Here is a 24297-nt window from a genome sequence, read left to right as displayed (position 1 = left end):
CTTTGATTGGTTGTTGTTCTTTGTTCTTAAAGAGGATGAAAATGACATTACAATGTTAGAATCAAGCTGCAGTGTGTCCACTCAAGATGAGCTTGAAATGGTGTACCATAAGTTGGACACAGTCACTATGAACATTTGGGGTAGACTCTCTAATGTTGTGCATCTCACATTTCTGAGCTAATTCAATTCTGCTTAGCTCATAAGAACACAGCACTGTCTCTGATGAGTATAGGGCTGCTTTCTATCTTTCGAACTGATGCACTTAACTCTGACCCATGGGTCCAAGAAGCTGTAGCATAAGTAGTGATCACACCCCAATAAACTGTTTTGACAGACAGGCTAAATCAGGCTGAGGGTAACTAGGGGGTCTCAAACTCTATAGTGAGTTCCTTAACTCACTAGCTCTCCAAGACTAGCCTTGGTGTAATGGGTGCATGAGAACACTTTGTTCTGCCTTTACTCCCTGTAAAACTGTAGGTGAGTCAATAAACCTCTATGGACTCTGATGATGATAATAATCAACAATAAATTATAACTGAAGGTTTGCAGAACATACTACATATTAGCACATTTCATCATCACTACAATTCTATTATTAGCTCTATTTCACAAATGGGAAAATTAAAACTGAGGTTAAGTGACTTGTCCAGGATCATACCACCTACCTCCAGTTCCAGTATTCTAGCTACTGGGCCTATTTGGTTGCCCAATAATCTCATCTATAAAATGAGGGAGTTGGATTAGATGATCTGAAATCCCTTCAGTTCTGATGTGTTTCCCTTCTTTCACTTAACTGTTTATTTCATTCTTTTTCTCTATACCTGCTAATCTAGATACCATCTTTCATTCTTTAATTGACACATTCATCCAACTCAATCATAGTGTTTCATCTCTGCAATCAGTCCTCTTGATTACCACTCCCTTCCATTGTGCCTATTATGTGTATTATACTACTCTGACCAAACTTCCCTTTACCCAGACCTGTTTCTTTCTTTCTTTTTTTTCTTTCACCTCCTCACCCTCACCATAAAAGAAATAAAGTTGTGAATATATAGAACTGTCTCCTCCTTAGTCTCTGTCTATATCTGAGACTTTGATCACTCAACTTCTTCTTCCAAGTCCATTAGCTTTTTAAATATTAACCTAACTATGCTAGATTTCTTACCCAACCTGGATTTCATGACCACAATGACTTTTCACAAAAATTCATCAATATTTCTTATACCAATATAGTGTTCCCCTCAGGTTCCCAAATCCATGGGACCCTCCACTGTATCAATGTTCAAAACTAAATCAACTTTACTGTACCTCTTTCTCCATTCTGAATTAGAGAAAGATACATCATTGAATAACTGGCTCACCAACAATTTATGAATTAGATTTGAACTAATTCTTTGTCAATATTCAGCAATTGTTTAATTCATTACTGGCTGATTCTTCAAGGAATTTCTCTCAATTGCTATTTTATTCTGTCTCTACTTTTCCCAAGTTTCTAATCAGGTTCATAATCCTTTATTTCCCTCAAGCTATACCCTCAGAAAATCCTGCTCATTTCACTGAGATTCACACCATTCAATGCTCAGGCCTATGTAATGTGCTCAACTCACCACACTTTCTACACTCATCCTATCTTTTTTTTTTTTTTAAATTTCTAAAAAAGAAGAACCTTTCAAAAAGCTAATCACCTTGCTCCCATTCTATGCTGGAAGAGAATTTTGTTTTCACATTTATCTACTCCCTTCCCAATATCTTCAATCTTTCCTCTCCAGGAGTGCTTTTACCAACACTTCAAATATGCACAGATCTCCATTTTTTTGGGGGGGAAAATCTAAAAACAAAACAAAACAAAAAAAAAACAACCCCCCAAAATCAAACCTCCCATTGTCTCCATATTATTCAATTTCTCTCCCCTTTTACTGCTAAAAATTTTTAAATGAGTGGGTTATAGTTATAGTTGTATTCCATTTCCATCACTAAGTAATACATTTTTTTTCTTTTTTTTTTAGTTGTTTAGTTGTTTTCAGTTGTGTCTGATACTTTTCTGACACTGGAATAGTTTGCCCAGATAAGGAAACTAAGGCAAACAAGTTTAGGTGACTTGCCCAGAGCCACACAGCTGATGTTTGAGGCTGGATTTGAATTCAGGTGGTTCTGACTCCAGGTCCTGAACTCTATTCATTATATCACCTACCTGATTTAAAGAATTCCTCTTTAACCCTAGTAATTTGGCTTACAAAGTTCCTGAATATGTTCTCTTTAATGTCATTAGTGATTTCCTTTTTGACAATTCATATTCTTCTTCCTCTGTTCTCATTTTATTTTATCTATTATATTTAAAATAATCACCAATGTTCTCTCTACAAAACTATCTTTTTCCTTTAAAAATTATACTATCCTGGCTTTTTCTCTCATTAACCTCTGGCCTTTACTGACTTTTTGTCTCAGAGTTCTTGGTCTTTCAGTAAGTCTCTTGCCTGATATCGCTTAAACATTTTCATGACTTTGATTGCCACTGCTAAGCTGATAATTTTCTCTCTCTTTTTAAATTAGAACAGAATAGAAAAAAAGAAAAATAAAAAGGAGAATAAAACAGATTTCACATTGGGAAGAATTGAAAATACGTAACAATAAATTACCAGTTCAAGAAAGGATATATAATAGTAAAAGAAATGATATTCATGAGTGTCCAACTTTTTTTTTTTTTTTTTTTTTTTTGTTTCCTTGTGAGTTGTTCTTTTGTTCTCTGCTGCACACTTGTTTTACTTTATTCTTTTTACCCCTTTTCATTCCTCCATCTCCCCCAAGCAGGCTATAAGGCTACAGTTAAGCACAGATACATTTATATATACATGTACAGATATATACGAACACACACACACATACATTCACATCCACCCACAGATCCACTCACATACATACACATATACATAAAACAAAATGCGCAAATATTTACATATATTCAGACATACACACACATGTGCACACATTTACCCATATATAAACATGCATCTAAAACAGTATTAGTATGGCTGACATATAATGTAGATTTCTCTCGACTAAATCTTTGATTTTTGTCTAACATCAATGATTATTAGCTGTACTGATTCTTCTTGTGTTTGCTGTATCTCTTCTTTCCTATCTCTGCTAACTCTTCTGTTTTAATTCTGCTCATTAATTTGCCTGGCTATTACATAACTTCCCCTCACCCATGCATGTATTCCTCCCTTGTCTTATTCTCCCATCCCTTGCTTTCCCCTTTGCTCATCCCTTTCTCCTTATTTCTTTATAAATTTTGAAAGGTGCTATATCTTTAATGGTATATGTGTAGCACTGCCTATCTAACCCATTCCTGATGTGACTAGGCTGTCAGAACTATAAACCTTCTTCCTCCCATTAATGCCTCTATGTCTATTCTTCATTTGTATAACATAATTACTATTTCTACTTTTTTCTAGGTGGTTTTACTTTATAGAATCAGATCATATATTCAATCCTGCCCTAATCTTTCTTTTGAGTTACCAAATTGCTGATGTTCAACATAGAACATACATTTTCATGTATTTTGTTCATGTTAAGTTCCTTGAAACTGATGTTTGATACTGGCTGTTAAATGTTAAATTTTCTACTGAATTAGATTTTGTTTGAGAGTCTTGAAAATGTGCAAGTTCATTGAATGTCTTTTTTTTTTAATGCAATATTATGGATAATTTAGCTAGATGAGATATTTTTGGCCATAAGCCTAGTTGTTTTGATTGCTGGCATGCATATATGATTCCAGAACCTGCAGGTTTTTTTTTTTTTTGTAGCTATTGATAAGTCCTGCACATTTCCAATTGTAGTTCCAATATATCTGAATTGTTTTTGTACAATTGAATTGTACAAAATTTTCTCTTTGATCTGGGGATTTTGAAATTCAGCAATAATATACCTATGTATTTTACATAAAAGATTTCCTTGAGGTAGTGATTAGTGGATTTTTTTTTTTCTATTTCTATTTTCTCCTCATGTTCCATCACCCCAGGACAATTTTCTTAGATTATTTTTTGTATTATTGTATCAAGGTTCTTTTTTGGTCACAGCTTTCAGGTAGTCCAATCATTCTTGTATTTGTTCTTCTTCATCTATTCTCCAGATGTGTTGTTTTTCTTGTGTTTCACATTATGTTTTATCTTTTCATTTTTTATATTCTGTTTTGTTATTTCTTGGTCTTATAACTTCACTGACTTTCCCTTGTCCAATTCTCCTCCTCCTCCTCTTCCTCTTCCTCCTTCTTCACCTCCTCCTCCTCCTCCTTTTTTCTGAGACGAATTAGGTTTTTGTAGTCTCTTTTCTTTCTTTCTTTTTTTTAATGGCTTTTTATTTACAAGATATATGCATGGGTAATTTTTCAGCATTGACAATTGCAAAACCTTTTGTTTCAATTTTTCCCCTCCCCCAGATGGCAGATTGACCAATACATGTTAAATATGTTAAAGTATAGGTTAAATACAATATCTGTATACATGTCCAAACAGTTGTTTTGCTATATAAAAAGAATTGGACTTTGAAACAGTGTACAATTAACCTGTGAAGGAAATAAAAAATGCAGGGGGATTGGGAATTCTATGTAATTCATACTCATTTCCCTGAGTTCTTTCACTGGGTGTAGCTGGTTCAATTCATTACTGCTCTATTGGAACTGATTTGGTTCATCTCATTGTTGAAGAGGGATACATCCATCAAAATTGATCATCATATAGTATTGTTGTTGAGGTATATAATGATCTCTGGGTCCTGCTCATTTCACTCAGCATGAGTTCACGTAAGTCTCTCCAAGCCTCTCTGTATTCATCCTGCTGGTCATTTCTTACATAACAATAATATTCCATAACATTCATATACCACAATTTATTCAGCCATCCTCCAATTGATGGGCATACACTCAGTTTCCAGTTTCTGGCCACTACAAAGAGGGCTGCCACAAACATTTTTGCACATACAGGTCCCTTTCCCTTCTTTAAAAATCTCTTTGGGATATAAGTCTAGTAGTAACACTGCTGGATCAAAGGGTATGCACAGTTTGATAACTTTTTAGGCATAGTTCCAAATTGCTCTCCAGGATGGCTGGATGTATTCACAATTCCATCAACAATGTATCAGTGTCCCTGTTTTCCCACATCCCCTCCAACACTGTGCATTATCTTTCCCTGTCATTCTAGCCAACCTGACAGGTATGTAGTGGTATCTCAGAGTTGTTTTAATTTGCATTTCTCTGATTAATAATGACTTGGAGCATCTTTTCATATGGCTAGAAATAGTTTCAATTTCTTCATCTGAGAATTGTCTGTTCACATCCTTTGACCATTTATCAATTGGAGAATGGCTTGATTTCTTATAAATTAGAGTCAATTCTCTATATATTTTGGAACTGAGGCCTTTATCAGAACCTTTGACTATAAAAATGTTTTCCCAGTTTATTGCTTCCCTTTTAATCTTGTCTGCATTAGTTTTGTTTGTACAAAAATTTTTCAATTTGATATAATCAAAATTTTCTATTTTGTGATCAATAATGATCTCTAGTTCTTCTTTGGTCATAAATTCCCTCCTCTTCCACAGGTCTGAGAAGTAAACTATCCTATGTTCTTCTAATTTATTTATAATCTCATTCTTTATGCCTAGGTCATGAACCCATTTTGACCTTATCTTGGTGTCCGGTGTTAAGTGTGGGTCGATGCCTAGTTTCTGCCATATTAATTTCCAATTTTCCCAGCAGTTTTTGTCAAACAGTGAGTTCTTATCCCAAAAGCTGGGGTCTTTGGGTTTGTCAAACACTAGATTACTAAAATTATTGACTATTTTGTCCTTTGAACCTAACCTATTCCACTGATCAACTAGTCTAGTTCTTAGCCAATACCAAATGGTTTTGGTAACCGCTGCTTTATAATATATTTAGTCTAACTCTTTTCTTTAAAAAGTTCAATAAAAGACTCTGTTCTGTCAATCCAACATTATTTCTCACTACTTGCCAGTAGCTCCCATCCCAGACTTTATCACTATTCTTATCTCCTTGCTCTCACTCATGTTCTTCCTTTTCTCTGGAATGCTCCAAATCTTAATTTGATAATCCTCACTCTACTCATTTTTCAAATCCCAATTTTAATGCCACCTTCTATGTGAAGACTTCTCCAATTATTTCTTCCCTATTAGATCTCCCCTTCTCTGTATTATCATGTATTACTTGAAATAATTTCACGTAAATTTGTCTTTCCAACAAGATTAGATTAAGGTTGGAAGAAATAGGGTGACAGAACTTTTCTATTTTTTATTTTCCCCACAATGTCCAAGCATCATCTAAGTATACTTTAAACACTCAGTAAATATATGTTGACTGATTAAATTGTGAGAGATTTTGGTAAAGCATAGTGAAGAAATTGACAGATGAGGTGACAAAACATAAGGGAATAGACAATAAAGAGATGTTTTTCCTATGACCAAGCTCTGACCAATGTCACTTCTCTACCTGATAAACTTTATTAACTTCCTGTTATTTCTTCTCTGTTCATCTAAGCCTTTTCCAAACTGGTCTTTACTATTTTTCTAGCCTATTACATATTATTTTCTATTTTCTATGGTCTGGTCAAACTGGCCTACTTGCTATTCTTCACAAAACGCACCATTTCCAGTAAACACACCTTTTAATTGACAGTCCAATATGCCTGAAATGTACTCCGTCCTCACTCCAATCTCTTAGAATTCATAGTTTTTTTCCAAAACTTAGCTCCCATAACACCATTTACATGAAATCTTTCATGATCCCTGCTATTAATGCCCTCTCAAAACTTGCATTTAGTTTGTGTATATTTTGTAAATATTTATGTTTGTACATGTTGTCTCTCCTGATAGAACATAATCTATGAAAACAGGACTGCTTTATTTTTGTCTTTGTATGCTTAGCATTTGGACCACAATACTTAATACTTGATAATACCTTATGTTACAGAATTATTTCTGGAGATCAAGGGAAAAGACAATGATTATAAATTGGCTTATACCAGCAGTGGAGAGGTAGAAGGAAAGAAGGGAGAAAGAGTCAAAGAAAGAAAAGGAAGGATGGAGAGGGGGGAAAGATCAATAGGTTTTAAAATGAGCATCAAGTTAACTGTTATATTTTGCTCTTTAGCTGAATTTATAGGCTTCAGAATGTCATCCATCCTCTGAAATGCCATCTGGCTAGCTAAGTACTGCTCATGGTTCTGCAACCACTTTAATTACTAAACTTTGACAGTTTCTTCTCATAATAATACAAGCTGTCCCAAAAGTTTTTAATAATTAAGTTTTAGTAAACTTAAATAAGCCAACTAAAACCAAGCCTTAATAAATTTAAACTTACACTAAGACTTTAACACACCATGTGTAGCCACAATAGCATACAACAAAAGTAAATATTACTCTGGCCAACTCTGTTTAGTTCAGAGATCAAGCCACGTTATCCCAGATCTTCTTTCCCCTTCTTCTATCTCCTTTCCATATAGATATTTATTTGCCTAAAGACAAGAAATCCTTTAAAATTATATAAGGTTCTGGAGCTATCATTCTATGAATAAACTAAAGTGTGACAACTGAAATTAACTGAGAAAACTAGTAATTTGCAAATAAATAGTAAACCATCGACTAATATGGGATAAAAAGAGCCCATGCTTAAATGGAAAAATAAAGATTAAGACAATAATCTGAGGATTTTGGGGGGAGGGAGGAGATGAATCATGTGTGTGGATATTAATCTGCTCACAGAATTACCCAGTTCAAGTAAATGCTATAAATGTTTTCAAATACTAAACTATGCATATGCTTTTATAAACATCCAAATTGACTTTTAAAACCATTGTAGCCATACCTCATTTTACTTAATAGATATGTTCCTGAAAAGTTGTGTGAAAACATAATTTTGATAAATCTTATCATTTTAAACTATAAGAGTTCATTATTTAAAAGAATTGTAGCAAGAACTACTTCAGTAAATCAAATTCTTCTTTCAAATGAATAATCATATGCTAATGTTCTAATTTACAAATTAGTCTTTTTATTTTTCCCTGAGGCAATTGGGGTTAAGTGACTTGCTCAGGGTCACATAGCTAAAAAGTATTAAGTGTCTGAGGCCAGACTGAACTCAGTCTTCCAGGACTGGTGCTCTAACCACTATACCACCTAGCTGCCCCTAAATTAGTCTTTTCTTATATCAGTTTTGTTTACCAAAAAGTTATATCTGGTATAATACACATTTCTGATTTAGAATTAAGAGCTATCCTCCATCTCTATTCCATAAGATCATAAAAGACATAAAACATGGGTACAAAGTATTTGTATCTTTCTCAAGAAGTCCTTACCAGTGTGTGTTTTCATGTGCTCATCGAAGTACTGTTTCATGTTGAAGTCCTTGCCACACCACTGACACATGAACTGTTTGTGTCCAATGTGGATGCTCATGTGGGAGCGAAGTTGGTACTTGTACTGAAACCTTTCATCACAGTTCTGTATTAGACATAGTAGAGAGAATCTTAAATCATACTGGTTGATGGGTATAACAGCTATACTTAAGCAGTAGTATATAACAAAAACTTGTCCATCCCAGCATATCCTAACATTTCTCTGAAATTGAGCTATCAAAATGGGAATGCCTTGATATCTCTTTCTTTGCTTTGTCTGTACGTGAATTACTAATGAACAAAGGAGGAAAAAAATCCGTATATGTTTTGAACCAAGTTCTGCTGCTGAAGGAAGAAACATAACTTGCCATAAAGTGATAAAAGTGGCAATGGCATCATCTCCTAAACATAGACCTAATCCAAGAAGCTTAATAACAGAGCTTCTTAATAGTATGTTAAAAACAAAATTTTAAGTAATACAGACAACATCCCTCCCCACAAAGACATAGAGTCCTATTCAAACATATTTGTATAGGGTATATTTCTTAAGGTTTTGTAGAAACATTAAATTTTGAACTGAGCTATATATCTCTTTGTCAAAAAATAGTGCCAAATATCCCAAAACTATTCTCTTCTGCCTTTCTTCAACATAATGGCGATTTCCTCACCTCACATCTGAAGGGCTTCTCTCCAGAATGCTGCAGGGAATGCACCTTGAGTGACATACTGCGTTTGAATGACTTTCCACAGGTTTCACATGTAAATGGCATATCTTTTGTATGTGCTGCAACACAGAATGCATTTATACTCAGAATACTAAGTTCACCCAAAATATCATATGGAGAAAAACATGTTCTATTATTATAAAACTATATTCCCATTTCTTGAATTATTTTTTAAGCATTAATGACAATATCCTGAGTAGGAGAACAAATGATACTTAAAAGGGGAGATAAGGAAGTAGGAAAGGGGAGAACCATATCATAAAAGAAGTACTGCCAGGTGAATTAAATATTCAAGGTCACACCATAGAAAAATTAGAAGAGAAGCAGATCAGGTATCTTCACAGCTATAGCTATGGAACAAGTCTTATCACACAAGGGAGAGATGCAATCAGATAAAAAGATAAAATAGATAATTTCAATGACAGGATATTGAAAAGTTTTTGCAGTAACAAAAATTAGTGCTACTAGGATTAGAAGTGAAGCTACAGACTGGGAAATAAATATTCATGTAAAACATCCCTGATAATGAATTTATGCTTAAGATATATAGGGACCTATATGTATATATGTAATACGAATGTGTAAGACTAAGAGTTATTCCACAATAAAGTGGTCAAAGGATACACATAGTTCTTAAAAGAAGAATATTACCAATCATATGCAAGATTGTGCCCAATCACTAATAATAAAAGAAATGCAAATTAAAACAACTTTAAGGTCTCACCTCACAGTCAGAAAAAAAACAAAAAACAAGATGACAAAAGATATGAATAGTTAATGTTAGAAGGGCTGAGGAATTCAGGCACATTAACAAATTGGTCCAACCATTCTGGAAAGCATTTTGTAATTATGTTAAGAAAGTCACTAAAACATCCATACCTCTGACCCAAAGATCTCAGTGCAGTGATGAGGTCAAAGGTAGAAAGAAAAGCCCTATTTTCCACTAAAAATATTTATAGACTGGCAAGATTTATATGAATTGATACAAAGTGAAGTAAATAGAACAAGGAAAACAATATACACTAATGACTACACAATGTGAGTGGAAAGAACAACAAAAAGAAACTGAACTGAAGTTATCAGTGACCAAGCTTGGTTCCAAAGAAGAGATGAGAGAAAATGTATCTTTTCTCTAGTGGGCAACTGATGTGAGCAGTGCATACATTGTCAGACTCAGATGAAGTATTTGTTAATTTTGTTGTTTCTTTTCCTTCTCATTTTTAAATATATTTGGAAAAAGTGATATAAAACAAAAGAAATCAAGATTTTTTTTTTAAAAAAGAACTATTATTTGATGCTTATAGGACTCAAGACTTTTTTCATTTAGCTTCAAGGATGATTGAAATAAGGCAGTTCTCCCAATCTTGGTCCATGATGGGCAGAAAGAAAAGTCTTGTAAACAAGGAAAATTACAAGCATAAGAGGATAAAGAGGACAGAAGTAGTGGCAGGAAGAACTCACCAACCATGTGCTTCCGCACATGAGCCATGGTGTAAAACTTCTTCTCACAAATCTCACAGGAAAATTTCTTTTCTGCATATCCATGGACAATCTTGATATGTTCATGAAGGGACCAGAGCTTCTTGAATGATTTGTTACAGGAAACGCACTATGTGAGTGGGATAAACAGAAAGAAACTTAAATTTTACAGCTCACAAGAAGCTGCATTTGCCTGCTGGCAGAAGGAACATTTGAGTTTTTAATTCATGGCAGAAGCCACAAATCCAGAGAAACCCAATTCCAGATGGAGCTGAGATTCAAACTGAATTTCTCCCAAACACTAAATATTCTATATTTTCTATTTACTAAGTATCACCATTCAGATACATTTTGGGAGAGTTATTAACAACTACTAAACTAAGGTAACTCTTTGTGAACCCCATTTGGGGTTTTATTGGCAAAGATACTGAAGTAGTTTGCCATTTCCTTCTCCAGAAAATTCAGAGAGGACCGAAACAATTATTCAACAACAACAACAACAACAACAACAACAACAACAAAAACTAAAGCAAGAAGAAATAAGGAGCTGTCTTTGCACTGAGATATCTATTGTCTGGCTAGTATCTTATTAGTGGTATAGACAGCTAGCTCTTGTTGAAGGAACTCTAAATCCTTAATATGCGAACTGTTTACTATCCCAGAGCAACTAGACTTTTTAAAGCTCTCAACATACTTTTGTGTCACCTTCTTTGTGAGTCCAGTTGAACTATGCAAAAAGGATTCAAACTACTTTTATTAACAGCCTAAAGAGAGCATAATTAGGGTAATATATTGTGTAGAAAAATAAAACCTCTCATAATGTATACTGAATAACAATGCCACTATTCCACTCCATCAAATTGAAGTCATTTAAAACTCACTGTATATAGCCTTTTTTTTTTATCAGAACTAACTATTAAATGCTTCCCTTTGACATAGCTTGGTTCAAACTCACCAATGTAAAACGACAATAGTCGTTTTCCAATATAAGTTTCAGATCTCTCTTGCTGCAGTACTATCCTTGCACTAGTTTTTTTGGCATGAGTTAGCACTGAATTCAATGGTGAGCTCTCTCTTCCCTACAGACATATTAAGTAGGAACAAAATATTTTTGGTAAAAGTGATCAGATCCAGAAAATTCTTGGGAATCATTAAGAACACACAGCAATCATGCTAGTACTTGAATTCAAGAATATCAGTTCTCATCAAAAACAAATTGGGTAGAGTTGATAAGAAACATCTATAGGTGCCAATATATTGCTCTAAGAAAAGCTACAACTTACTCAACAGACTTCTGTGGAAAAAATATACCACTCTACATAAAAGTCATTATGATTTTTATCATCTCTCATATTGCTAGAAACACTAAGTTTCTATAAAAGAAAACAAAGAGTGAAACACAAGTCTGTTTTTCTAACAAATTTTGTTTATGAAGACCTACAAACATGTTTGTATGCACAATTAACATTTGGTAAAGTGACAATTACTTTTTAAAAAAAGTTATTTCCTTGGTATCTGCTTCTAAACTATACTTTCCTGAAGTTTATTGTAAATTAAAAGAATGAAAGATAATTTTGAAGATCATGATAATTTTCAGCACTAATCAGAAACCAGTGATTACAGGACTTCAATTTTACTCCTAGGGTGCAGCACTGTGTAGCATTCCCTTTTGTTTGGGATCATTCAAATTAAAACAAAGTCAGAACACTGTTCTCTCTCAAAAGAAAAGCAGATTTTTTCCTCCCTTTTCTATCCTTTGTTATAAGGGATAGGTCACTGGATAGGATAGGAATATATTCAGAAATGAAGGTGATGAAAAGACCAAAGATAACACAAATTTTAAAATAAAGTAAAGCAAAGATTTCAACTGTTGAAGGTCAAGAAGTGGGGCTCAAGAAAAAAAGCCATATCTATTAGCAATTGATATCAAAGGTTTTGCAGAAAAATAAATTCACTCTTTTAAAAGCTTTTAAAATATTTCTACTTTTACATCCCAAAAAGGAATAATTTTTAAAACATGTTTAGCTTTCAGTGAATATTCATTAGAATATATTTATGTATATACATAAAGGAATCCAATGTTATAATTAGAACACTTCTCAATCCTACTATAACAATCTATTAAGATTCACTAATCTGTGTCATTCATAGTTTCATTACTTACCGATTAATAATATTGTAATGAAACTTTATGTAAATAGATTATAACTTATTTTTCACCAACTCAGCCTTTAAAGTTTAGCTATTCTTATGGGCTTAGTTTTTCAATTTTATACTTGTTAGCCCTCCACAGGTGAAAGCAAACTCATTCCTGGAAATCTTTTTTACTTTCACTTATCTGAAGTCATTAAGGATGTTACTACCTTTGCTGCACTCAAATATGACATCCTTCTCCTTTTTTCTTTCCATCTACCTTAGGGGTTCTCAAACTACCACTCACAGGTCAGATGCAGCCCGCTGAGGACGTTTATGCAGCCCACCGGGTTATGGAAAATGGGCTGAGAGGCGGAGAAAAGTGTGAATTTTTGTTTTTACTATAGTCTGGCCCTCCAACGGTCTGAGGGACAGTGAACTGGCCCCCTATTTAATGTTTGAGGACCACTTATCTACCTGATATTCCCTATGACCTTTAAGATCCTTAAGATCATTATAAGAAAGTGCACCTGACTTAAAAGGTGATCTGCTAAGAACTAAATTAGAGAATTTCTTACAAAGTAGCTTTCTTCTCACTCCTTCAAATTTTGGAGTCAATTTATATTTAAAGTTTTGACTCTAAAATACAAGACCCTAGTGCTGAAAGAGTAAAATATACAACTGCTAAAAACTTACTCTAGTCTCTATTTTCTTTTCTTTTGAGCATATATCAGAGAAGTATGTAGAACTAAGTATTGTTCTAGGGTTGCCTTCTTGTTGACCAAACCTACCTGGATGTTTTTTTCACAGTCTGTTTGCTGATGGAGAGATAGCTCACTTTCCAGGACAAACTTCTTGCCACATTTGTCACAGATCTGCATGCGCCTATGAGTGACATTCATGTGCTTCTCCAGGTACCAGCGTGTATTAAACACCCTGGGACACTTCTCACAAGTCAAAGTCTCTTTCTCTTCACACTTAGCTTTCTGCACTGGTGCCTTTGGCTCCTTTGCAGTTCTCTTCTTACGCTTAGGAGGTTCTATACTTTTCCTCCGGCCTCTGGTTGTTCTGGGTGTAGGGGAAGTGGTCGCTGCGGCAACTGAAGCAGCTCTCCTTGTTCTCCTTTGTGCAACACTGACTTTCTCCACTCTCTTCTCCTTTTTCTTTTGCCGTTCATTCTCTTCGTAGTCATTACTATCATCAGTGGCCTCTTCCTCACTTTCTTCATCTTCCTCCTCACTGCTGGTTTTAAGAACTGGAGTCTCTTTGGACTGAGAGGAAACACCTTTCTCCCCTTTAGATACATTTAATGTTTGGTTGTTAAGGTTTACCTCTACTATAATCTGTTCCCTTTTATAAGTTACTTCTTCTTCTTCTTCTTCCATGTCATCAGAATTCTCTTGGTCTTCTTTAACTGCACGGACTTCAGCCACTGATCTGGTTTCCCTGAAAAAAGGTTGTTCTTCTGTTTCGTGAAGATGTGGTTTGCTCATTTTGGTGTCCACTAAAACAGAATAAGGGCTTCCTGACTCTCTTTTGTACACTTTGGTGGACAGGTCAAGTTCCTGGTTGGCACCATGATAAAATGTGGATGGCACTTGACCACGATGGCTATCTTCTTGTGCCATCCCTGCTACATGCACGGCACAGTTTTCAACCAGCTCTTGGCAAGAATTGGCTGTGTGGCTCATTGGCAAAAGGTCTGATTCATTAAGCAGTTTAAAAGGTGGTGAAGCAGCTTTAAAAAAGGGTGGGTAATAAGAGAGAAAACCCGCTCTATTCACATAGAATGATAAAATTAAAAAGGGACAGATTCTCCTCTTAGAGCCTACATGCAATTCTTCCAGTGTTTCAGCACCAAAACAAAATCAAAGATGTTTGGTATTATGGCAAGAGTAGAGCATTAGAGCTTTTTCTTTTGAAGAGCACGGCAAATGACTCAGAGCATCTTATCTACAAAGAAGAGCAGAGAAAAGGAAAAATATCAAATGCCACTACTTCCTACTTATGACAAGCACTAAATTTATCCGACAAACATTGTTTTAAGATTACTGGATCCCTCATATACTGCATAGTACATACACTATTTAAAGGGCCCAGAAAGAGTAACTTGCAGGTAAGGAAAGTAACTTTACTACATACAGTACATATATTCAACAGATTTTTACTGAGTGCTTGCTATTTGCAAGTACTTTCTTCTGACAATGTTATAACACATTCCCGAACTTATGTAGTTGATAATCTAATTATGTAATCTCCAATCTATATATAACATTCATGGGATTCAAGACAAGTTTTCTTTTCAGTAATTTCCATTACTTATTACACCAAGTACTTATAGAAAGCCAATAATTACTATGTTAGGGACTTAGGGTTATTTTTTCCCCAAAAACAAAAACTAAACTACATGGTTAGTAAGTTTTGCTGTGTTGTCACAAATGAGCTAGTTTTTGTATTAGTGCAGACAATATTATATTTGTGGTCTTTAAAACTAGAAACAAAGAAAACTGTCAAAACATAATGCCCTAACTACATTAAAACTGTATACAACATATGCACACATATAAAGCCATTAGTATACTCATAATAGTTACTTTGTGCTTCCTTAGTTGGTAGTTTTCAATCTTTTGTAACATGCATCACTTTTTATTGTGATTATAAAAGCTTACATTTACATACTGCCTTAAAGCTGACAAAACATATATATTTTCCCATTCAATCTTACCCCAACCCTGTGAGATAGACATTATTGTTTCTCTTCTCCATCTGTGCTTCTGTCTCTTTGGGACTTTGCCACCATGACTCAGCCTATCTTCTCACCCTGGAACTTTCCTCAACAACTGAAGCCTTCTATAACAGCCTTCTGCCATGTCCCCTTCTTTGGGAAGGGGGAACCCAGAGATGGCGAGTGTCTCCATTTCCAGAAGGAAACAGGCTAAGGCTGATCATGCTTTAATGCTAGCTATGCTTCAGACTCTCCACAAGTCATCACAGTTATCACAGAGTCCCCATTTAGGTACCTTCCCAACCTCACACAGCTTTTATGCCGTCTTTTCCCCATTACAATATAAGTCTTTTAGGGTAGGGACTGTATTTTCTTTTTTTCTGCATTCCAGGAATACAAATATCTGTCACTTAGTGAACATAATAATACTTGTTGCCTGTTTTCCTTATTTTATAATTAAGGAAACTGAGGTTGAGTGGTCAAGTGACTTGTTCAGTAATATAAAATTAGTAAGTGGCAGAGACAGGATACGAATCAGGATTACAGGACTCCAAGCCCAACACTCTATTTACTACAGCATACTGCATCTCATTTTCTGAAATATTGGAATTTCTGAGGTATTTCAATTATTTATTAAGATAAACAATTTAAAACCAAAGCTGACCCAGGAAACTTAATAAAGAACAGAAATAAAAGAAGGATTTAATTCATGGATTTAATATGACCTAATAATAGGATACACAAAAGATACTGTTTTTGTCCTTACAGAATCTACCACCTGATTATACATATTAACATTCTCAGTTACTGAAATAATTTCAAAGTTTCAAGAAGCATTCTTTTAGGCTGGTGATTTAAGTCTGTATAGTCCACATAGCACAATTTTGTTGTTGTTCAGTCATGTCTAACTCTTCATGACCTACCTCATTTTGGGATATTGCCGAAAATAATGGAAATGGTTTGCCATTTCCTTCTCCAGCTCATTTAACAGATGAGGAAACTGAGGCAAACAGTGACTTAGTCACATAGCTAGTAAGTATCTGAATGAAGATCTGAACTTACGATGATGAGTTTTCATGTTTCCAAGCCTAGTGCCCTATCCACTATGCCACCTAACTTTCCCTTGTAAAGGATTTATTTAATAAATAATACATCCATTACTAACTGATTTTTCAGACTATTAAGACACATGGAGATTTAAATTCCAGAAACAGGTAATAATCAAGTAAATATGATTCCCTAGAAAAACCAAACCTAAGAGAGGAAAAAGAACCAAACTTCCTTTGATGATATCCACAAATCCCTCACTGGCATTCAGCAAACATCTTCATCATTACAACTCATTTAAGCAAGTACTTCAATTATATGAAGTGGATTAAATTCATACATTAATAACTATGTACCCTTTAAATTATACTAAAGCAATTTCTATAACTGGTGTTCTAAGTTACTTAAAATAATATAGTGTTATCAGCCATATATCATAAATTAAGTCAATATCATTTGAATTAATTTAGTTACTTCTTTCTCATGAGATAAGAGTGGAAGTGTACTGGCTGATATCGACCCATCTATGAAGCTTCCTAATTGATTCTACTAGTGCAGACTACAAAACAGATAACCCTTCCAAAATAATATATGCTGAAATAACAAGCAACTGAGTTTTTCAGAAGAAAGAGGATATAATAATTCAATAAATAAAATTCAAAATTAGAATATCTTACATTTATGTTAGGTATACCCAAAGATTTGTATCTATTTTAAGTTATTTTTTGAGCCACAGAAATTCAAATTACCTATAGTCTTCAAAACTAATTGAACTAAATTATAGATGTTTTGGGTACAAATTAGAGAACAGTATCTAGTTATCAAAGCATTTACAGTCTATTTGAGCAGAAAAGACAAATAAACAGAAAAAACTTTAAGTCATTTATATATTACAGTGAATAAAGTGCTAACTTTAATGTTTTTGCATTGCTTCCAGAATGTGATATATATGTATATGTATTCAGACATATATAGACATATACATATATAAATGTTCAGTTTTTCAAGGATCAAAAATATAGATAGATAGTATTGAACAGTGTTTAATCAAGCTTTTTTTTTTCTCAAAAATTCTAATTTTTTTTTTACTTGACAAGAATGTATTTTCTTTTCCACATTAAATTCTTTCCCACCTCACTGAAAAAGAAAAATGAAAAACAAAACCCTTGTAACAAATATACATGATTGAGCAAAATAAATTCCCACAATGGTCATGCCCAAAAATATATTTCTCATTCTAAATCTGAATCTATCACACTTCTCTTTCAGAAAATGAGACTACATCATCACCTGTGAAATCATTGTTAGTAAGTCTTTCAGAGTTGTTTGTTTTGCTATAAATGTTTTTGTGCATATAACTCTTTTTCTGTTTCTTTGATGTCTTTGGGAAACATGAATGTCCCAACTGTTATGAATGCAATGACCAACTATGATTCCAAACGAAGAATGATGAATTATACCACCTCCTTATGGAGAGTGACAGACTAAAAACACAAAATAAGACATACAAAATTTGGACACTGCCAATATAGGAATCTATTTTGCTTTAACTATGCATATTTGTTTAAAAGTTCTTCTTACTCTTTTTCAATGGCAAAGTGGGAGGAAAGGAGAAGAGAAAATAAAGGCTAAGTGAAAAAAATTATCTACCTTATTCCCAAAACTCAAACTACATCATTGCTATAGGAAGCCAAGTTTGTTAAGTATCTTAAGTTTACAAAGTATCCAACTAGCTAAAAGAAATAGGCAGAAAATATATTTATAAAAAAATAAGTAAAGATATTAGAATGAATAGTTGATATTAAGATTTGGCTAATTTCAGGCTTTTTCTGAAACCACTTGCACATTTATCAAAAAAACTGATTATCAAATTTACATCTTACAAGTTTTCAGATATCAAAGAGAAATATATATAAAAGTCAACCATGCTGAAATCATATATATTGAAATATGTCTTGCAAAAGCTGACAACTAGATAGTCTATGTGCTTCACTAATATTTTCACAATGTCATAAAGAAATCAAAAAAGGCTTCCTGAATGACCCCTAGAAAACTTAAGGGGGGAACAAAAGTAAAAGACAAGACAGATGAACTATGATCTGCATCACTGGAAGAAATATTTACATATTAAGAGGTTACTTATATACTTGAATATTTATAGAAACACTATGTAAAAGTTGGATAATACAATGGATAGAGTTCCAGGCCTGGAGTTAGGAAGATTCATCTTCCTGAGTTCAAATCTGGCCTCAGCTACTTAGTAACTATGTGACCGTGGGCAAGTCACTGAACTCTGTCTCATTTTCCTCATCTGTCAAATGAGCTGGAAAAGGAAATGGCAAATCACTCCAATATCTTTATCAAGAAAACTTCAGATAGGGTCATAAAGAATTGGACAAGACAAGGAAAAACAAAAGACACAATATCAATCATATCCAAGAACATATAAAACTAAAGAAGGGAACAAAGAATTATCTAAGGTAGTTTTTTTCACTGACTTTCTTGGGATAAATTTAATATTTGTTTTCTAGCACCATTATTACTATTTTTCTATTTTCTTTCCTTTAGGATTTTTAAAGAAAGCTTCGTAGAGAATTATGGAAAGAATCCTGAATTTCTAGAGTCAGAAGAGACTAGGTTCCCAGATGGGACACTCACTCAGCAAATTAATTGTATTTATTAAGCACCTACTGAGTACCAGGCACTATGTTAAGCAATGGGGATACAAATACAATTAATAAACTATCATCGTCATAAGAAGTTTATATTCTGATTGGATATATAGGATGAGGCAGAGGAAGGAATCAAAAATAAAGCCAAGTTTATGAACTTAGACTACTAGAAGAATGAAGGTACCTCTCATAAAAATAGGGAAGAGTGCAAGAGTTAAAAACGAAGGGTAACGATGAGTTATATTTTGGATATGCCAAGATCTCCTAAATGTCTGAAAAGGACCTAGGGGTGAGGAGGAATTGAAATTCAGGGAGAAAGCCTGAGGGTCCCTATTACATAGATTTGAGTCATCAATCTAGAGTTGCTAAATCCAGAGAAGTTGATGAAATTACCCAGGAAGAAGTACACAGAAAAGAGTAGGAGACCCAGGACAAAGTCTTGGGAAATAACCATAATTGAAAAGAAATGGGACAGGTAGATGATAAGTTAGCAAGGAACCATCAGAAAAATTGGATGAGACTCAAGAGAGTAGCGTCTCAAAAAGCCAGAGAACAAAGTATATAGGAAGATGGGAGAAATTAGGCCTGAGAAAAGACCATCAGATTTGGTAATAAAAAAACAGTAGTAACTCAGGAGAAAGTAGTTTAAATTGAATGATTAGGCTGGAAGCAAGAAAACAAAGAACTAAGAAGTGAGAGGAAAAGAAGTGGAGGCAGGGAATGTAAACAGTTTTTCTAAGAGTTTGACCAAGAACAGAACAAATCTAATATGGCAAGTTAAAAAGACTAAATTTTCTTAAGAATGGGGAGAATTGAGAATATTTGAAATCAGCAGAGAAAAAAGATTGAAAATTGGCGTGGCAAACTATGAAATCACAGCAAGATTATACAATGATCAGTTCTGATGGAATGTGGTTCTTTTTTAACAATTCAAGCCAGTTCCAATGGTCTTGTTATGAAGAGAGCCATCTGGAACCAGAGAGAGGATTTTTTAATTTTTATTTTTTGATCTGATTTTTCTTGTGCAGCATGATAATTGTGGAACTATATATATAAAAAAGAATCATATATTGGATTGGATAGCATATATTGGATTGCTTGCCATCTAGGAAAGGAGGTGAGGGAAAGGAGGGAAAAAATTTAGAACATAAGGTTTTGCAGAGGTGAATGTTAAAAATTATCTATGCATATGTTTTGAAAATAAAAAAAGCTTTAATAAAAAAAATAAAGCAGAAGCAAAAAAAAGTGGTGTGGCACAGGTATAGAAATTAGCTTTGGTAAGGAAAATGTGTACCTAATCAGAATGGAGGAAAAGAGGAGGAAGAAGAGAATGATGTAAAAGGGAATTTAGAAATGAAGAAAAAAGAGGTGGAGTCAAGATGACCAAACCGAATTGAGTGGGAAAGCTGACAAAAAGTTAGAATGAAATAGGCTGGAAACATGAGCAAACAAGAACAAAAAGAACCTGACTAATAATAAATAGTTCAAATGGTGGCAGAGAATCTCAAAGTATAAACTTAAAATATAGCAATGACTTGAAAACATCTACAAGCAAAGCCTCAGAGACAGATGCAGATCAGACACAAGCCCATGAAGAATTTCTTGGACTAAAAAAAGATTTTTTAAAAAGAACAAGAAAAAGGGGCAGCTAGATGGCGCAGTGGATAGAGCACTAGCCCTGAAATCAGGAGAACCTGACTTCAAATTTGATCTCAGCATTTAACACTTCCTAGCTGTGTGATCCTAGACAAGTTACTTAACCTCAATTGCTACAGCAAAACAAATAAACACAAGAACAAGAAAAGATTTTTAAAATTAGAAGAGCAAGAGAAGAAAAGTTAGAAAATGAAAGTAATGTTTAATGAGATAAAGGTCTTTATCCATTTTAGACATCATTAGAATATCAGGAGCCTCTCCAGTACCTCCTATTCTGTCATCCTGGGTGCCTCCCCCCGCTTAGGCTAGCCCCATCCAGGTACCTCCCCCATTATGTCATTGTTACTCTAAAAGAACGCTGTATCCGAAATTCAGGGCTGGATTCTTTGAGATGATAGTCTCATTCAGCCCTGGGACCAACCATGGATTCATTGGTCCCAGTAAATCTCTCCATTTAATAAATTCTGTATTGAATACTCTCTAATCTCTGTCTTGCTCAGTTTCTCTGGTATTACAGGTAGAAAGAGAGAGAGAGGAGTGTGGGAGGTTTAAGAAATGATTTAGAATAGTTTCAATATAGAGTGAGACAGATAATTAGGATTAGGGAAGAATAAAAGGATAGCTTTACTGCAATGAGATACCAGTTGAGATTACTTAACAAAATCCTGTAGTAATTAACCCAGTGGTTCTTCCAGTTTCATTCAGCTGCACTTGAATAGGAATAGGGGAAGCATGTGGTAGGAATCATTTAGAGATCCCAGACAGTATTGGGGGTAAAGGATTCAAGAATAGAGGGTAATAGTTCAACTGGAGAAAATGCAAAGTGAAGAGAAGAATAAAGACCCTTTAAAGTAATTAAGGACTGGAAGGGCTGGTAGTCTCAGTGAGGGTAAAGATTAGATTTAGGAAAGGTGATGTCAGATTGGCTAAGATGACAGGAACAAATAATGATGAATGTTGGAGGGGATGTGGGAAAACTGGGACATTGATACATTGTTGGTGGAGTTGTGAAAGAATCCAGCCATTCTGGAGAGCAATTTGGAACTATGCCCAAAAAGTTATCAAACTGTGCATACTCTTTGACCCAGCATTGCTGTTATTGGGATTATATCCCAAAGAAATACTAAAGAGCGGAAAGGGACCTGTATGTGCCAAAATGTTTGTGGCAGCTCTTTTTGTTGTAGCTTGAAACTGGAAGTTGAATGGATGTCCATCAATTGGAGAATGGTTGGGTAAATTGTGGTATATGAAGGTTATGGAATATTATTGCTCTGTAAGAAATGACCAGCAGGATGAATACAGAGAGGCTTGGAGAGACTTACATCAACTGTTGCTGAGTGAAATGAGCAGAACCAGAAGATCACTATACACTTCAACAACAATACTGTATGAGGATGTATTCTGATGGAAGTGGAAATCTTCAACATAAAGAAGATCCAACTCACTTCCAGTTGATCAATGATGGACAGAAATAACTACACCCAGAGAAGGAACACTGGGAAGTGAATGTAAATTGCTAGCACTACTGTCTATCTACCCAGGTTACTTATACCTTCGGAAGCTAATAATTAATGTGCAACAAGAAAATGGTATTTACACACATATATTGTATCTAGGTTATATTGTAACACATGTAAAATGTATGGGATTACCTGTCATGGAGGAGGGGAGGGAGTGGAGGGAGGGAGGGGATAATTTTGAAAGAAAAAAAAAAAAAGATTTAGGAAAGGTGAGGCATAGAGATGGAATGATAGAAATTTACACTTAAATAAAATGCCAGAATTTTTAATTAAGAAACTCTAAGCAAGTAATTTCTTCTCCAAGCTTCATTTACATAAACCGGAAAATGAGAATAATCCTTGCACAATCACTTCACAGGGTTGTTGTAGGAAAAGGTATAAAGAACCATAAATTGTAAGGCTGCTTATCAATCCAGTAAACATTAAGAATTTCAATTAAACACTCTCCATTATATGCAAAGGCATTGTATCAGCACTGGGATATAAAGATGAAAGGCAAAAAGGCCAAGAGATAGTATACAGAATGAAAATGGCATTAGGAAACAAGTTGACCAGTTTGGCTAGACTAAGTATAAAAGGAAATAATGATGGCTAATACTTATAAAGCATATATACATCTACATATGTATATATGCTTTAGTCATCTCATTTGATCTTCACAAGCCTAGGATGTAGGTGATATTATTATGCCCATTTTACAAATGAGGCAAGTATGGTAGAGAGAGGTTAAATGACTTAGCTTGGGTTATACTCATGGTGTCTGAGGCTGGATTTGAACTTTGGTCTTCCCAACTCCAGGTTTAGTGCTCTATCTACTTATTTCATAAATGCCAAGCTGAAATGTTGGTATGTACTTATCTGCCAAGCACAGCTGAGAAAAAAGTTGTGAAAGCTAACAGAGCAGTGGTTCTAGAGCTAAGAAATCAATCTGACTTTTGAATCTCAACTCATCCACTAATCAGATGGATAATCAAGGAAATCACTTTCAGAAGCTGTTTTCTACTCAGAAACCAAAGATGACAATCTACACTACCCATTTCACAGGGTTATAGTGAAGAGACAATTCTGCAAAAGTAGTTAAAAATGTTAGTTGTTATGTTACTCCTCACCCTGAGGGAACTTGTAATCTGGTTGAGAAAACAATTACACAAAGGACACAGAAATTCCAAGTGCTATAATAATCTCATTACTTTGCATTCCACAATGCATTATCATTAAAATGTAGTTTTCATATACAATAACTCTGTAAAGTGGAAAAAAGACTGGAAAGCTGAGGCTCTCAGACATAGTAAAAAGTAGTGTTTAATAACATAGAGATATGTTTAATATTATCTGAAAGGAGTAAAAGTGAATCTAAGTCATAGAATCCCAGATTTGGAAAAGACCTCAAGAGGTCATTTAGTTTATCTTATACTAGGATAGCTAGATGGCAGAATGAATAGAATTTTGGGACTGGAGTCAGGAAGATCTGAGTTCAAATCCCTCCCCAGATATTCCCTGTGTGATTCTGGACAATTCACTTAACTCTGCTTCCTTTAATTCCCATATCTGTAAAATGAATTGGAAAAGAAAATGGCAAATCACATCAGTATCTTTGCCACAAAAACCCAAAAGGGGGAGTTGAACACAAGTGAAATGACTACTACAAAATCACTGCTGGTTTTGTGCACTTCACTCTATCTCACTTTATTTATTTATTTTTTTCCTGAGTGAAGTGTGTTAAGTGACTTGCCCAGGGTCACACAACTAGGAAGTGTTAAGTGTCTGAGACCAAATTTGAACTCGGGTCCTCCTGAATTCGGGGCTGATGCTTGTATCCACTGTGCCACCTAGCTGCCCCCTATATCAGTTTATAAAAGTATTCCTAGGTTTCTCTGAACCTTGGTAATTTTTCATGGCATGGTTATTTTCTACAAACAAGAAGTGCTGCTATAAATA

General features: G+C 34.5%; 1 protein-coding gene across 4 annotated transcripts in view; it reads right to left on the bottom strand.

The window, feature by feature from the left end:
- ZNF652 (zinc finger protein 652) overlaps nt 1-24297 on the bottom strand; it is a 95821-nt gene that overhangs the window by 10070 nt on the left and 61454 nt on the right. For all 4 annotated transcript variants that reach the window (XM_074261207.1, XM_074261204.1, XM_074261205.1 and 1 more), the window contains exons 2-5: nt 13531-14692; nt 10589-10736; nt 9071-9186; nt 8364-8508 (exon numbers count right to left, since the gene is read on the bottom strand). In XM_074261207.1, coding sequence (XP_074117308.1) covers nt 8364-8508; nt 9071-9186; nt 10589-10736; nt 13531-14430 — 1309 coding nt within the window. In that variant the 5' untranslated portion in view covers nt 14431-14692. The remainder of the gene's footprint in view (nt 1-8363; nt 8509-9070; nt 9187-10588; nt 10737-13530; nt 14693-24297) is intronic.

Source organism: Sminthopsis crassicaudata, chromosome 4 (assembly GCF_048593235.1).
Source record: "Sminthopsis crassicaudata isolate SCR6 chromosome 4, ASM4859323v1, whole genome shotgun sequence".
Taxonomy (NCBI): domain Eukaryota; kingdom Metazoa; phylum Chordata; class Mammalia; order Dasyuromorphia; family Dasyuridae; genus Sminthopsis; species Sminthopsis crassicaudata.
Note: the sequence above shows the minus strand (reverse complement) of the source record. Positions and strands in the feature narration are given on the sequence as shown.